At 37.3% G+C, this 14,172-nt stretch overlaps 1 protein-coding gene across 2 annotated transcripts in view; it reads left to right on the top strand.

Moving 5' to 3' along the window:
• Nucleotides 1–14,172, top strand: part of LVRN (laeverin) — a 132,550-nt gene that overhangs the window by 55,996 nt on the left and 62,382 nt on the right. For both annotated transcript variants that reach the window (XM_075179493.1, XM_075179484.1), the window contains exon 7: nucleotides 11,851–11,994. In XM_075179493.1, the coding sequence (XP_075035594.1) occupies nucleotides 11,851–11,994 (144 nt within the window). The remainder of the gene's footprint in view (nucleotides 1–11,850; nucleotides 11,995–14,172) is intronic.

Raw genomic sequence — 14,172 nt, 5'->3', positions numbered from 1 at the left:
GCAATTTATTTTCAGGTCTTGGGCAGTTTTTGACTGCTTTCACTTTGTCTAGTTGGGGTTTTACTTGCCCTCGCCCGACAATGTACCGCAAATATTTGGCTTCTCTCATACCTATGGCACACTATGGATTAGCTATTGTCAGGCGCCGTCTCGCGATCTACCCGGGATGGCCGCCTGTGCTGGATCCTCACTGCATACACGCGCGTCCTGTTGATAGGCAATTGGACGCTACCCTCTGCTCCCGGCGATAGCTGATTACAGCACCGCAGCTTTCCAGCTCCCCATTGGTCTGCCACACTATTTAAGGTACTTCCTGGCTACCTCAAGTGCCAGAGTATCAGGTCCACTTACCTGCTTCCAGCGTTCCAGTTCCTAGCCTGTTTCTGACTCTTCTGCCTGCCTGTGACCTTTTGACCCAGACCATGTTTGACTATCCCTTTGGATCTCCCTGTTGTACTGCGCTTTCTGACCATTACCAACCCGGCTTGTCTCACCATCCCTCCGGATACTCCTTGTGCACCTCCATTGCCAGCACATTCACCGACCCAGCTTGTTTGACAACTCTTCTCATGTGCCTCGCTATCTGACTCGTGGAAGGAGCGCGATCTGCGTATCTCCTGTGGCGGAGTCCATATATCCTTTCTGGGGTCCCTGGTGAATATCATGGGCACGTTAGATTCCACACCTTCGTCCGAGTAGTGCCAATGATAGCAGGTATGCAACGCATAGTCGTGACAGCTATTAGTCCTGCAGAACTCAATGAAGCTAAGACTGCCTTGACTTTGGCCAGATGTGACTTGCAGTCTGGGTTATTAATCACTATATCATCTAAATAAGTAGCTACTTAAGCTGTGTGTCACAATTTATTCATGACCCTTTGGAAGGTGGCAGGTGCCTCATGCAACCCAAATGGTAGGACTTTATATGGAAGAGATTATCAGGGGTAGAAAATGCAGTCTTTGGCTTGGCTGAGGACGTTAGGGGATTTTGCGAAGACTCCTTTGTTAGCTCTAGTAGTCCATAGTGGGCATTGGATAGGCATAGAACTGGGACACACTGTTTAGCCGCCAAATTTATTGCCGAACCTAATATTCCCATTGTGTTTTGAGATAAGGACAATAGGGTTGTTCCACTTAGTAGTAGGTTCTTAAATTATTTCTAGCTGGACCATTTCTCCAATCTCCTCTCTCATGTCAGTCTGTCTGGCTTTGGGAATGCGATATGGCTTCTGCTTTACGACAACTCCTGGCAGAGTGACAATCACATGTTCAATTAAAGTAGTGTGCCCAGGAATGGGAGAGAAGACATCCCTGCTCCGACGTATCATTTCCTCAGTCTGTTGTTTCTGCTTAACAGATAGAGCTGGCTTTATGAGACTTTTCAATGACAATACTTACTAGCAGGGGAGAGGTGTCCTCGTCATACCAAGGTTTAAGGAGGTTGAGATGGTATATTTGTTCCTCTCTTCTCCCCAAGTGAAATATGCCGTAACTGACAGGACTGACAGCCTCTAGTACTGCATACGGACCTTGCCAGTGAGTGAAAAGTTTGCTTTCCTGGGTCGGGGCCAGGACTAAGACCTTGTCCCCAGGTTATTGCAGTTTAATCATAACTCCTGAGCCTCTTTTACATATTGTTGCACAATGGGCCCTATCTATCATAGTCTTTCGTACATTTGGGACACAAATTATACCAGATTTGACTCCCTGGGGACTCGCTGATCCCACCCTTTCTTTAACATATCCAAGATAGGCAAAAAATACCCTAAGACTTGGATCTGAGGGAATTATCTGGGCGCTCAAATAGGTGAGTAAATTATAAATAAATCTAACACTCCTTTAATATTCATATATTGAATCAATTAAAAACTTCTAAACTTCTTTTAAAAAGACAAAAAAATATCTTTAATATAACATTCAATACCAATTTCAATACCAATTCACAAAAAGAAAAAATGCAGCCCCTATTTAGGATTAGTGTGTACTAAACCAATGCTAAAAAAACAAAACAAACAAAAAGAAAAAGAGGCGCTTTTTTTTTCTATTATTATTATATTATTCTTATTCTAATATAAAATCACCAAAATTAATCATAAAAAAATATAGCCACATAAAAACCAAAAAATATATTATAATTCCACCTTGTTAAAGAAATAATGTTTTCCTGTTTAGGAGTCAAAATCCATATATTCAACACTGGGGATGCACTCCCCAGCTAAATGTCTCTTACATTACACAAAGAATGTGTCGTTTGAGACAAAATACTGATTGTATATATCCACAAGTAAATCTCCCAAAAAGTTCTAGCTGTGTAGTATAATGAAATATTGAGTCACTTATTTCAACAGTTTATTTTGGTCTTTTAAATCCTGCTCATCCAAACCTAAAACCACATAAATAGTACAACTTTTCAAACGAGCCTTCTTCCTTGATGGAACAGTCTATGATATCAACAGAGAGCTGCAGCTCTCACCCTCAGCCTTCTGTGACACTTCTTGTTTTACAAATAAGTTTCTCGAATTACTGGTTTGTGTACATCAATTTACGTTTCAGGCAGCAGCTGATATTATTCACAAGTCACTTTGATTTCCAAGGTTTGCACGGATTATTATGCAGATTTTCTTGCACAGGTACCTTGTCCAAATTACCAACTTATATGTGACAGTTTGCCCTCCGGGCAGCAGCTGATTATACTCACAAGACCCCGTGGTTTAAGAGGTTAAAACAGATGATATTGCAGGTTTGCCAGCTTATATAGAGATCCAGTATTTCAATCATCTAATACAACAGCCACAAACTTCTCCTCTTTGGTACCAGATAATTGATGTTTCTTGCAATCAGTCAGGAAAACATCATTTTCTTCTTACAAATAAAAATAAGTCCCAAACTCTTACATGTTTCTCCACTACATATAGTGTGGTTTCATTACAGAATATAACCGTAATGTAAAACTGCTTCCTTAAATAGACCATGCGATCAAATAGAAGCAGATTACCAATTTGACTCAGGTGGAACATTATTTAGCAAATAAGCTTTTCATTTAATTACAAGGGATTGGTGGTCATCTAGTTTCCACAGACATAAACATCATGGTGTAAATGTATCAAAGCGCGATTTTGGCAGCGTGTTAAAATCGCTGCAAGATTATGTGGTATTTATCAGGGTGTTGTGGTTTATTTAACATTTTTTTTGTGGAACTACAGGTCCCAGCAAGCCAGGGATGTCAGGGCATGTTAGCACTTGTGGTTCTCCAAGTGCCAACATGCCCTGACTGCTGTGGGTATGCTGGTGCTTGTAGTTATACAAGCAGCAGCATGGCCACACTATTTTGGGCAACCTGGCTGACTGGGACTTGTAGTTCCACAAAACAAAATGGCGTCTGTTTATTTTTTTTACTCTTTATTGCCGTATTATCCTACTACCCACAGCCCAGGGGTAGTAGGAAGAGCCCTAGTGCACTGGGCTGGGTGTCTCTAGGGGGGGGGTGCTCATTTTTTTTCGGCTGATCCCACTCCCTAGGGAATCCAGCCCAGGGCTGAACGGTCTAGGGTTGGTTAGTCATTATGGCAGGGGGACCCCTGCCGCGTGTCCCCCTGCTATAGTGCCACCAACCCTGGCTGGTATGCCTAGTGCTGGTAAAGTGAAAATTAGGGGGACCCCATGCAAAATTTTTCCCCGATTTTCACGGAACAAGCACTAGCCAGGCAGCACTAGGGTTAAGCATGAATAGAGGGGGGACCCCACGTTTTTGTTTTTTTTTCACTTTTATCTATTCTTTAACATTTTAACACTGCCAGGGCAGTGTAACAGTGATGTGTTTGTACAACACGCTGCTATCAAGCAGCGTGTTGTATCTGGCGTGTTTTGAAGCAAACTCTCCTGAGTTTGCTAACTCGCAGCTTCATACATTTGAGAGCTGCAAAGCTGCAGTGGCAAATAGTCGGGAGTTTGATCTCTGGCAATTTTGCAAATAGCAATTTTGACAGAAGCAGAACTCTGGCGATTTTGCATGAAATCTCAGCTTCATACATCTGCGAGTTTCAACTCTCCCGAGGAAATCGCTGGATTTGCAAAATCGCACTTTCATACATTTACCCCCATATCCCTTTGGCATAATAAACAAGTAATGCAATATAAAATAATAAAAAAATGTATACTTAATTCAACATTACAATATATAAAATATATATTAAAAAAAATATATAAATAAATAAAATAAAAATAAATAAAAATTAAATCTTTTTGACCCAACCAGGACTCAAACTCAGCACCCTCTGTACCCAAAGCAAATTACTATCATACAAGGCTATGCCCTCATCTAAAAAATTTTGAGTACAGACTAATACATAGCTTATAATAGCACCTGATTAGGTTAACCAAAGTCAACCTTTATATCTCTCTTCTATTTTGTAAAAGGATATAAATAATCGTTACAAGATACATTAAAAGGAACTACTTAAAAATATATAGTAAAAAATAAAAAAAATTAAAAATATATAATTATTCTTACACCTGAAATGCATGGTATCAATTATTTAATTTATCCCATTGAGTTCAATGGGTTTGTTTAAGCCACCCGGGAATAAAGTTCCAAGTGAAAAAATCCAAAAGCCTTTTTTTTTTGTAAACCTCTTCCTCTTGGGGTGGGTTTTATCTGTTTGATCGCAAAAACTCTAACCTTATTAACATCACCTCCATGTACCTGACTCACATGTCTAGATAGGCTATGGGAATCAACTTTCTTACAGATATTCCTTCTATGCTCTAGAAATCTGTTGCCCCGTTGTATGTTCAAAGACCTCGTAGTGCTGCCTACGTACTGTAGGCTGCACATACATTGTATAATGTAAATCACATAAGTAGATTGACAGTTCATTGTATTTTTCTTTTGAAACATAAGACTCAAACTCTGTCTCTTTTTATTATACTAGAGAACAAGTAATGCAATTATTCTTTTTGCACTTAATTTTTTAGTGCTCTTTCCAAGGGTTGGTTTGCTTTCTTACCAGTTTGTTTTTCAATGTAATACCTCTTCTAAAAACTAATATGTTTTTTTCTCCATCACAGTGTTTAATATTGTGTAATTTTGTACAATAGAAAAGTTTCTTTGAACATTTTTTTTAATCTCACTTAACCAAGAATTATATTGACTCACAAATACTGGAATTTCTTTACACTCATCTTTCAAATTATTCTTAAAGGGTGCATCCACCTTCTTTTTTTTTTTAAGAAGCAAATCTTTATCTACTTTTAAAACTTCTGTAAGAGCTTGATTTAATAATCCTTCTGGGTAACCCTGAATCTTGAAAGCTGTCAATAAATCCCTTGCTTGTTCCTAAAAAGTCTCTATTTTGGTGTAGTTCCTCCTCAATCTCAAGAGTTGGCTCCAGGCCCTATGGTGGCAACTCTTATAATTAAGGAAGTTGCTACTATCAACATCCTTTTGGTATGTTTTCAAAACAATGCAATTACTTTCAATGGAGAGGGCAATATCCAAGAAGGTAATTTGATCTGTATGAACAGTACTCGTGAATTTTAAATCATATAAGTTACTATTAAGGTATTCAACAAAAGAGTGAGTGGAACAAAGGTCCCTTTCCCAAATAATAAATAAATCATCAATATTTCTGCCATACAGCACTAGGTTGGCCCTATTTGGAACACCCCAAATATATTCCTCCTCAAATTAGCCCATTACAGGTCGACAAAGCTTGGGGCAAACCTAGTGCCCATGGCAGTCCTGTGAGTTTGGAAAAAAGGTGTGAATCAAAAATAAAAAAATTTGGAGACAAAATAAGTTGTATCATGGGTTCAATTCCCGACCATGGCCTTATCTGTGAGGAGTTGGTATGTTCTCCCCGTGTTTGCGTGGGTTTCCTCTGGGTGGACCGGTTTCCTCCCACACTCCAAAAAAACATACTGGTAGGTTAATTGGCTGCTAACAAATTGACCCTAGTCTGTGTGTCTCTGTGTGTCTGTGTCTGTCGGTGTGTGTGTGTGTGTGTGTGTGTGTGTGTGTGTGTTAGGAAATTTAGACTGTAAGCCCCAATGGGGCAGGGACTGATGGGAGTGAGTTCTCTGTACAGCGCTGCGGAATTAGTGGCACTATATAAATAAATGGTAATAATAATAATAATAGACTGTAGGACAAACCCATGTCACGTCACTAAGTCCAAAATCCTTGTCCAGATACTTTTTTATAGCTGCTCATGAGGTATGTTCGTATAGATACATTGCAGGTCAAGAATAAATAATTACTTCTCCATTGAATTGTAGAAACTAAATTAAGAAAATGTGTTGTGTCTTTAATAAATGATCTTAGTGACACAACGTGGGTCTGTAACACAGAGTCTACAAAACAGGACAAATTGGAAGTAAGAGACCCTACACCTGAAATTATGGGACGACCTGATGGGGAAGTGAGGGATTTGTGTACTTTTGATAAATAATAAGATGTTGGTGTGATAGGATGTGACAAAAACAAAAAATCTATTTCTGTCTTAGATATTGTCCCCTCCATGATACCAACCTGGAGAAAGCATTTTAATTCCTGAAAATAGTTTTAGGTAGGATTAAATCTTAGTTTCTTATAAAAACTTATATTTTCTTATTGTCTCAGTGACTCTGACAGGTAGTATTCTCTATTTAGGACGACGATCACACCACCCTTGCCGGCAGGTTTAATTAAGATCTCAGATCTTTTAGAGCTTTCCTTTCATATGGATTTAAATTATCTTTCAGGTGCTGTTTTTCATCTTTTTTACACATTTTCTTAAAATCATTCATTCTTGTAGTGTAGAAAGCTTCTATAAAAGAATCTTTATACTACATCAGGTAAAATTCAGATTTTTTTCTTTAGAACTTTCTTATTACTTTCCTTCTTTGCATCATAGATCAACATTTCTTGACCTTCTTCATTACTAACAACGCTGTTTTCATTCAAAAGAGACTCCAAAAGGTCAACCGCTATTTGATCATTTCCATCAAGAAAAATTGGGGTGCCTCTAATACCATTTTTCTTCAAATTTTTATTTAGAAAATACCTCTTTCTACACAAATCTCTTACAAAACGATTTAAGTCCACAAATAATTTGAAAGGATCACGTTTGTTTGCTGGTGAGTATTTTAACCCTTTACTCAATAGGGTAATTTCATGATCACTTAATACCCTCTTTGAGAAATTGAAGATGCATTTCTTTTCCATACTAATCTTTTTTCTCTTCCTTTGTTTCCTCCAACCTTGTCTGCATCCTCTTCTTCTGAACCTAAATTTCTTTTTCTTTTCGGTGTCCCATATTTCTTTGTTTGATGTTATGTCCCTACTTCTGGAGGTAACTGTTAACCTGAAAAATAATTTCTAGAGTTGATCTGAATCTTGGGTCTTTCTCCCTCAACATTTCTTGAATCTGTTTATTGATGGGTTAATCTATCGATCTAGATTCCCCCTCTACTTCATTTAGTACTTCAAACCTATTCTGTACTGAAACTTTTTCTAGAGTACCTGTCTCATAGACTCTTTTCTCTTTATTACCTCCATATTTTTTAACATCTCAACTATCTCCTTTCTTACTAGTTCTCTGGACTTCCCTATTGTTACCACCTTGATATTAAATATACTTTCGTCTTGGCCGTATCTTTCTATTGTAGGTCCTCACATTACCTTTTTCAAAATCCTGTTGGTTTCTACACAATTTTTTATCCTTAATCTCCATAAGTGATTTCTCATATTCTATCAAATTCTTATTTACTAATGCATCCCTTTTCTGGAACATCGAGTCAGTCTCAAATTCTTTGAGGTTTTCTTGTACCCCATGAATCTCCTGGTCTAATTTTTGTATTTTCATATCTCTATATTTCGTCAATAATATCATCAACTCAAATGAGCAAGTATCAAGTGCTTGATTCCATTCTACATTAAAATTTTCTCTATCTTTAAAAGAGCATGACTTAAAAATCCTTAATTAAAACTGTAAGACTATTATTCAAAAATCACAATCAAACAATAGTAGCGTTACTTCCGATACAGGCAGGATTGAGTTATAGTAAATGTCAGTGTGAGCAGCTATCGGGTTCTGTGCAATTCTATTTTGAATGATTGAGAAAAGACGATCAGTGTCAGTGAGGCTGTAATAAACTACAGCGGAATTTGCCTCCACACTTCAGGGAATCGATACTTCCATGTGTGTGCGAAGTCCATGCTAAGTTGGGAACCGGATTCAATTCAATTTCAATTGTTTTCGGGGGAATCCCATTGTGGCTACACTTCTCAACACGAGTTGTTTAAGCATTATTGTGAAGGTGCAGGCCCATCGGCGCTTGTCATTCCAGGTATCTGGTGAGAGACTTGAATTTACTGTACATCGCACAGAACTATCCCCCTGTATACAAACATACAATTATATGTCTATATATTCCGCTCAAGACTTTGGACTAATAGACCCTGGACTCTCTAGGGTATCAACAAATACCCCTGTAGGATTGCACGTGACTGATTATTTTAAAACATCATAAGTTTATACCACTATTGTTTTTTCCACATTTTTGCTCAATCCTTGGATTATCCATGTGTGACTAATTATATTGAAAATGTAGGTGCACCTATTGATATATTCTTGTGGTATTTTGATATTTCAAAATTTAAGTGGTATTGTTTGATTGTGATTTTTGAATAATAGTCTTACCGTTTTAATGTGGATATGTATTGTTTTATAAAATAAATTATAATATTTATTAAAATCTTCAGAGTGCACAAGTATTTATTAGTGGCTTGGGTGACTATTGCATTTCTTTGTTCATATATCCATTATTTTGGGGACGCAGACCCCAAGCATTGGCACCCGATCACCACAGCCATAATTAGTGCTAAGGGGATTAATTTATAAAAATATTTTTTAAAAATCCTTATATAAATCCATTATATTTCTGTAGAGTTACCCTACCCCACCAGTGCCTGGCTTCCGTCTGCACCACTGTTTCAAGTTTATTAAAAAGTCTAAACATATCTTCTTAGACCATAATCATTATTTAATCTTTGGGATTGAGCCAACTCTCTTCTCTCAATCCGTTCATTGATCCATTTTAGTGAAGCAACTTTCTCACCTTTTTTTCACACATTCTTTGTGTAATGTAAGAGATATTTAACTGGGGAGTGCAGCCCCCAGTGTTGAATACATGGATTTTGACTCCTAAACAGGAAAACATTATTTATTTAAAAGGTGGAATTATAAAATATTTTTATGTTTTTATATGGTTTTTATGTGGCTATATTTTTATGATTAATTTTGGTGATGTTATATAGAATAAGAATAATAAAATATGTGCTTTTATTATAAGTTAGTTGGTGGTCAATAATATAATATGGAAAAAAAGCACCCCCTTTTTTTTTTGTTTTGTTATCCAAGACATCCCTGGGCTGTCTCCCAAACAACAACTCTAAGGGATTAAACCCCATTGAGGCTTGGGGTACCTCACGAATAGCAAACAGCTAAATCTTTTTTCCCTACACCACAGCTTTCCTTAGCATGTGCTTTAATGTACAGTTAAAGCGCTCCACCAAGCCGTCTGTCTGTGGATGGTACACAGAAGTGTGAGGAGTCATCACTCCAAACAACTGGCATATGTCCTTCCCCAGCGTGGACATGAACAGGTTGCCCTGGTCTGTGAGAATTTCCTTGGGAATTCCCAAGCATGTAAACACCAAAACAAGATCTTTAGCTATGGTGCTGGACTTTATGTTCCACAGGAAACCTGCCTCTGGATATTGGGTCGCATAGTCAAGCACCAATAGTATATATTGGTACCCACAAGCGGATTTCTCCAGCTGCCCCACAAGGTCCATAGCTATCTGTTCAAAGGGGACTTGTACTATCGGTATTGGAATGAGAGGTGATCTGTACAAGGGTTTTGAACAGGTTCTCTGACAAATAGGACACGACTGGTAATATCTTTTCACTGCCATGTGTACACTGGGCTAGTAAAACCTGAGCAGAACTCATTCCTGGGTTTTATCTTCTCCTAGGTGTCCCCAGTGTGTATGTGCTGCTTTCAACACTAGGGGTACATGAACCTAAGGAACCATGAACTGTCCTAGCTTTACCCATGCACATTGCCAACTCTATACACAAGTTATTTTTAACAACAAAATATTGCATACCATCTGCAGGCCGAGCAGCTTTCACTACAATGTTCACCTCAGTCACATTTTTAAAAGCATGTTCGAAAGTGGCATCGAAAAGCTGGTCACAAGCAGCCAGAATCTCAATCATATGGGCCACAGTGTTCTTTTCTGGCTACAAACACTTTTTAAGTGCAGCCTGAGCCCGAACTGGCAAACCTTTGGATAGTCTCCAGTCATGATACTGTTATCCTCGCCTGCATGGTGACTCCAATCCTTGCCAGGATAGCAGTTTTCAGCAGCCGGTAGATACCAGCCTGGTCCTCATCCAGGTCTACATAGGTGTTGTACATTATATAGCCATCGAGTGCTCGCATCGCCCCCTTAATGCAGGCAATGTGACTGTCGCCATTTTAAGAGCTGACAATCACACTGTTAGCATTGTCTTCTGTCAGCATTTATACCACGGATGTCGGAAATGTTGCCTGTCACTTTTTCAGTAAATCTGTATTTCCTACATGTCGCTATAGTGGCGATCGCCATTTTAGTGTCGCTGTAACTGTTGTTGGCTTTGTGGTCATCGGAATGACATACACCACCCCGCTGAGCTTCCCCTGAAAGATAGTGAGCTAGATGCTCAGTCGCACTCTCCAGTAGCCGTTTGATCTCGGGTGGCGGTATGTTCAAATGCCAAAAGATATGCTTCCACATTATCATCAGAAGTTAATCTCTGCAGCGTGGATGCAGCTGGAGCCTATGTTCTAACTACTTTTCTATATTAAAAGCAGGGAATGTTAGTTCCACATGTTGCAATATATATTAAGCTAACCTACTCACACGAAAGTCTTCACCCTTCTGGACAATCCTACTATGATCAAATTTTATGCTTTTTATCTGGCTTGAAGCTAACCTACACACAACTTTATAAGGCATTGTATTAACAAAAGTATATAGCTACGAGCTTAGGTAGCAAAAACCGTCCCCTGGGATAGACGGAGGCACTTTCCAACAAAGCAGTGACTAAAGGAGACAAAATACAGCTACCAATCCAAGTACTGTGGTCTGCAGCTAATTTTATTGTGTGTGACACAAATAAGCAAATAAAATAACAACAAAATGAAGAGCCTGATTGTAACTAAACACTTACAGTTTTCTTTCTATTTATGAGGGAATTCTGTGCCCAGCCCACACAAAATAACATTATAAAAAAAAGGATTTTTTTCCAGATGTCCTACTAACAGGACAGAGTTCTCTTACTGAAGTTTAATTTCACTGATCTTCCCAAGGCAGCGTGACACAGCTAGAAAGCTGTATTACACTTATATCTGTTAATAAGATAGCCAGGAAACTTGAACTGGCCTAATGTAATGGAGACCCACCTACTTTCCTCCATTCACTCCAGGGACCCAGTAAATAATTTTTAATTTAAACTGAATACAGTTGACAGATAGTCTAACATATTGTTTAAAACACCCATGACAGAAAACAGACACACACACACGCACACATTAGGGTATATTTACTAAACTGCGGGTTTGAAAAAGTGGAGATGTTGCCTATAGCAACCAATCAATGACAGCTAGAATCTGATTGGTTGTATAGGCAACATCTCCACTTTTTCAAACCCACAGTTTAGTAAATCTAGCCCATTATACTGTGATTCTGTAGCATATACAATCCAAACATTATATTCATGTAAAACATAAAATTGTGATTATACTGATTGAATCTTGGCAGAATGAACTCTTTATGCTGCACAACCTGATACATATTTTTGAAAATGATGCCTGGACATCTGCCAGGGCTGTATCAGTTAAAGAAGAAGATATTAATAGAGTGGATCATATAATGGTTTTATTTGATGACTTCACATATAACAAGGTAAGTTATTTCTTATTTTACTTTAGTCATACTATACCATAGTTCTGGAATTTATTTTCAGTGTATTGTTCGTACATGAGACCAGTATCTAGTATATAGGGGGCAACAAGATGCTCTAATTTACACACCATCAGTCATAATGTTTATTAAGTAGACAAGGTTTGACTCTTGATTCCATAAACACACAAATTAGCGAAAAGCAAAGTAAATTTCTATTTGCACATTTACAGGTGAACATATTTCTCCAGTGTTGTGTTTGAATGAATTCATCGGGGGGTATTCAATTGACCACAAAGTTTTTCAACTGCTATATCAACCGTTTTTAGTTAACGCAGCGTTAAAACTCATGCAATTCAATTGAAAAAGAGGGAACGCTACGCGCGTTAATCATTGATGTTTGCGAGTTTTTAGGGGAGTGAAGGGGAGTTTTAACGCTGTCATGTATAACACAAAAAAAAGGATTAGCATACATTTTTATACATTAGATTGCATTACACAACATATTTATTTGATAATGTTTTTTTATTTCACTATTTTTTACTATAGAAGCATCTATACCATGTCAAGACACATTAGTACATACATATTTGTACCAAAAACATACATAAATATATTTAATTAGTGAATATTATTTTATTTATTTTTTTATTTTATTTATTTTTTATTATTTTTTCACAAGAAAATCAACTTTTTATTGTTTTGCATTACTGATAAGCATAATTTATCTTTTTTTTTTCATCATTACATGATTTCAAATAGTTTTCATAAGTTTTTTATTTTTAGCCCACCCCAAAGAGGTGTGAGATAAAACAAAAGTTTGGCCTGTTTTAACGCTCCACGTTAAAAAACAATTGAACAGCTTTTAACGCGGCAGCCTCTCAATCACCCTATTCTTTCAATAGACCTTCTACTGGAGCGTGAGAGGACCATTTCATGAAAAAAAACAGCGTTAAAAATGGAATTGAATTGCGGGTATAGTTAACCTGCTCGAAAATTATAAAAAACAGCGTTAATATTACTTACCGCGGTGTTAAAAAATATCTTGCTGTCAATTGAATTCTCCCCATCATGTTAGCAGTCTGTGCTTTTGTGAATATTACTTTGGACTAAACTAGGGAATGGAGGGCACAGGTACAAAAAAAATACATATGTAGAAAATATATAAAAAATATTCCCCACATTAGCATCTTTTACTTGACTAACTAGGGAATGGAGGGCACAGGTACAAAAAAAATACATATGTAAAATATATTGAGAGTAATCACTATAGTAGAATACAGAAGGCTAGTATAAAATTATGCTGTTAGCAGAAGCTGAAGTTGCTGCACTGTTTAAACCTTTTATTATCAATAAATTCTCAAACATTGACTGCAATAAATATATTGTACATAGTCAATAGATATTAGCACACACCTCTTGAAATAGACACTGATTCATGATCAGGTTATCAGGTTATGTTATAATGGGGCACACTGAGGCTGTTGTCTCTGCCAGCAGAATAAAGATTCCTACCCACTTTTTCCCCCACTGTATTCCCAGGGTCCATGCAGTTGTTTTTCCCAGGAACTCTGGCACTCCTGGTGAAACTTAAGACTTCCTATTGGTCAGTGTAAATAAAGACCTGTGTCTGGGTTATTCCGACATATACATATACTTGCAGAGTATTACCAAATAGCACAATACCATGACTGTGTATTAAACTGATCAAGAGTTCAATGTGTGATAGCTGTAGTTAACACCATAGTATGTTTCCATACAATACCATAAATATCAACATAATAAATGTATCTTACTTGTATGAAAGTCCAATGCACAATGGCATCCGTACACAAGTATTACATCTGATATACAATTCAGAAAAAAAGTTATATTTCTGGAAATTGCATTGACATAGAATAGACTGCAGCCTTCAGAGACTGAAAACAAACATGTTGCATAATTAAGTCTTTGTTAAAAAAAAAAAATCATTAGTTTTACTTCAATAAATGGATTTGGCACTTGTTCATCTCTTTTATTGAGGCATATTGTATTCAGTTCATCCATTTATCTCTTCATAAACAACTTTTTTTCTATGGTTAGTTATCTATTTCTACTGGATGGCAATTTACAAAATATTACTCATAAAAATATTGTTACACGTATAACAATACAGAGATTTCATAACAATGACCCAATCAA

This window comes from Mixophyes fleayi, chromosome 1 (assembly GCF_038048845.1).
Source record: "Mixophyes fleayi isolate aMixFle1 chromosome 1, aMixFle1.hap1, whole genome shotgun sequence".
Lineage (NCBI taxonomy): Eukaryota > Metazoa > Chordata > Amphibia > Anura > Limnodynastidae > Mixophyes > Mixophyes fleayi.
This window is presented reverse-complemented; position numbering and strand designations above follow the sequence as displayed.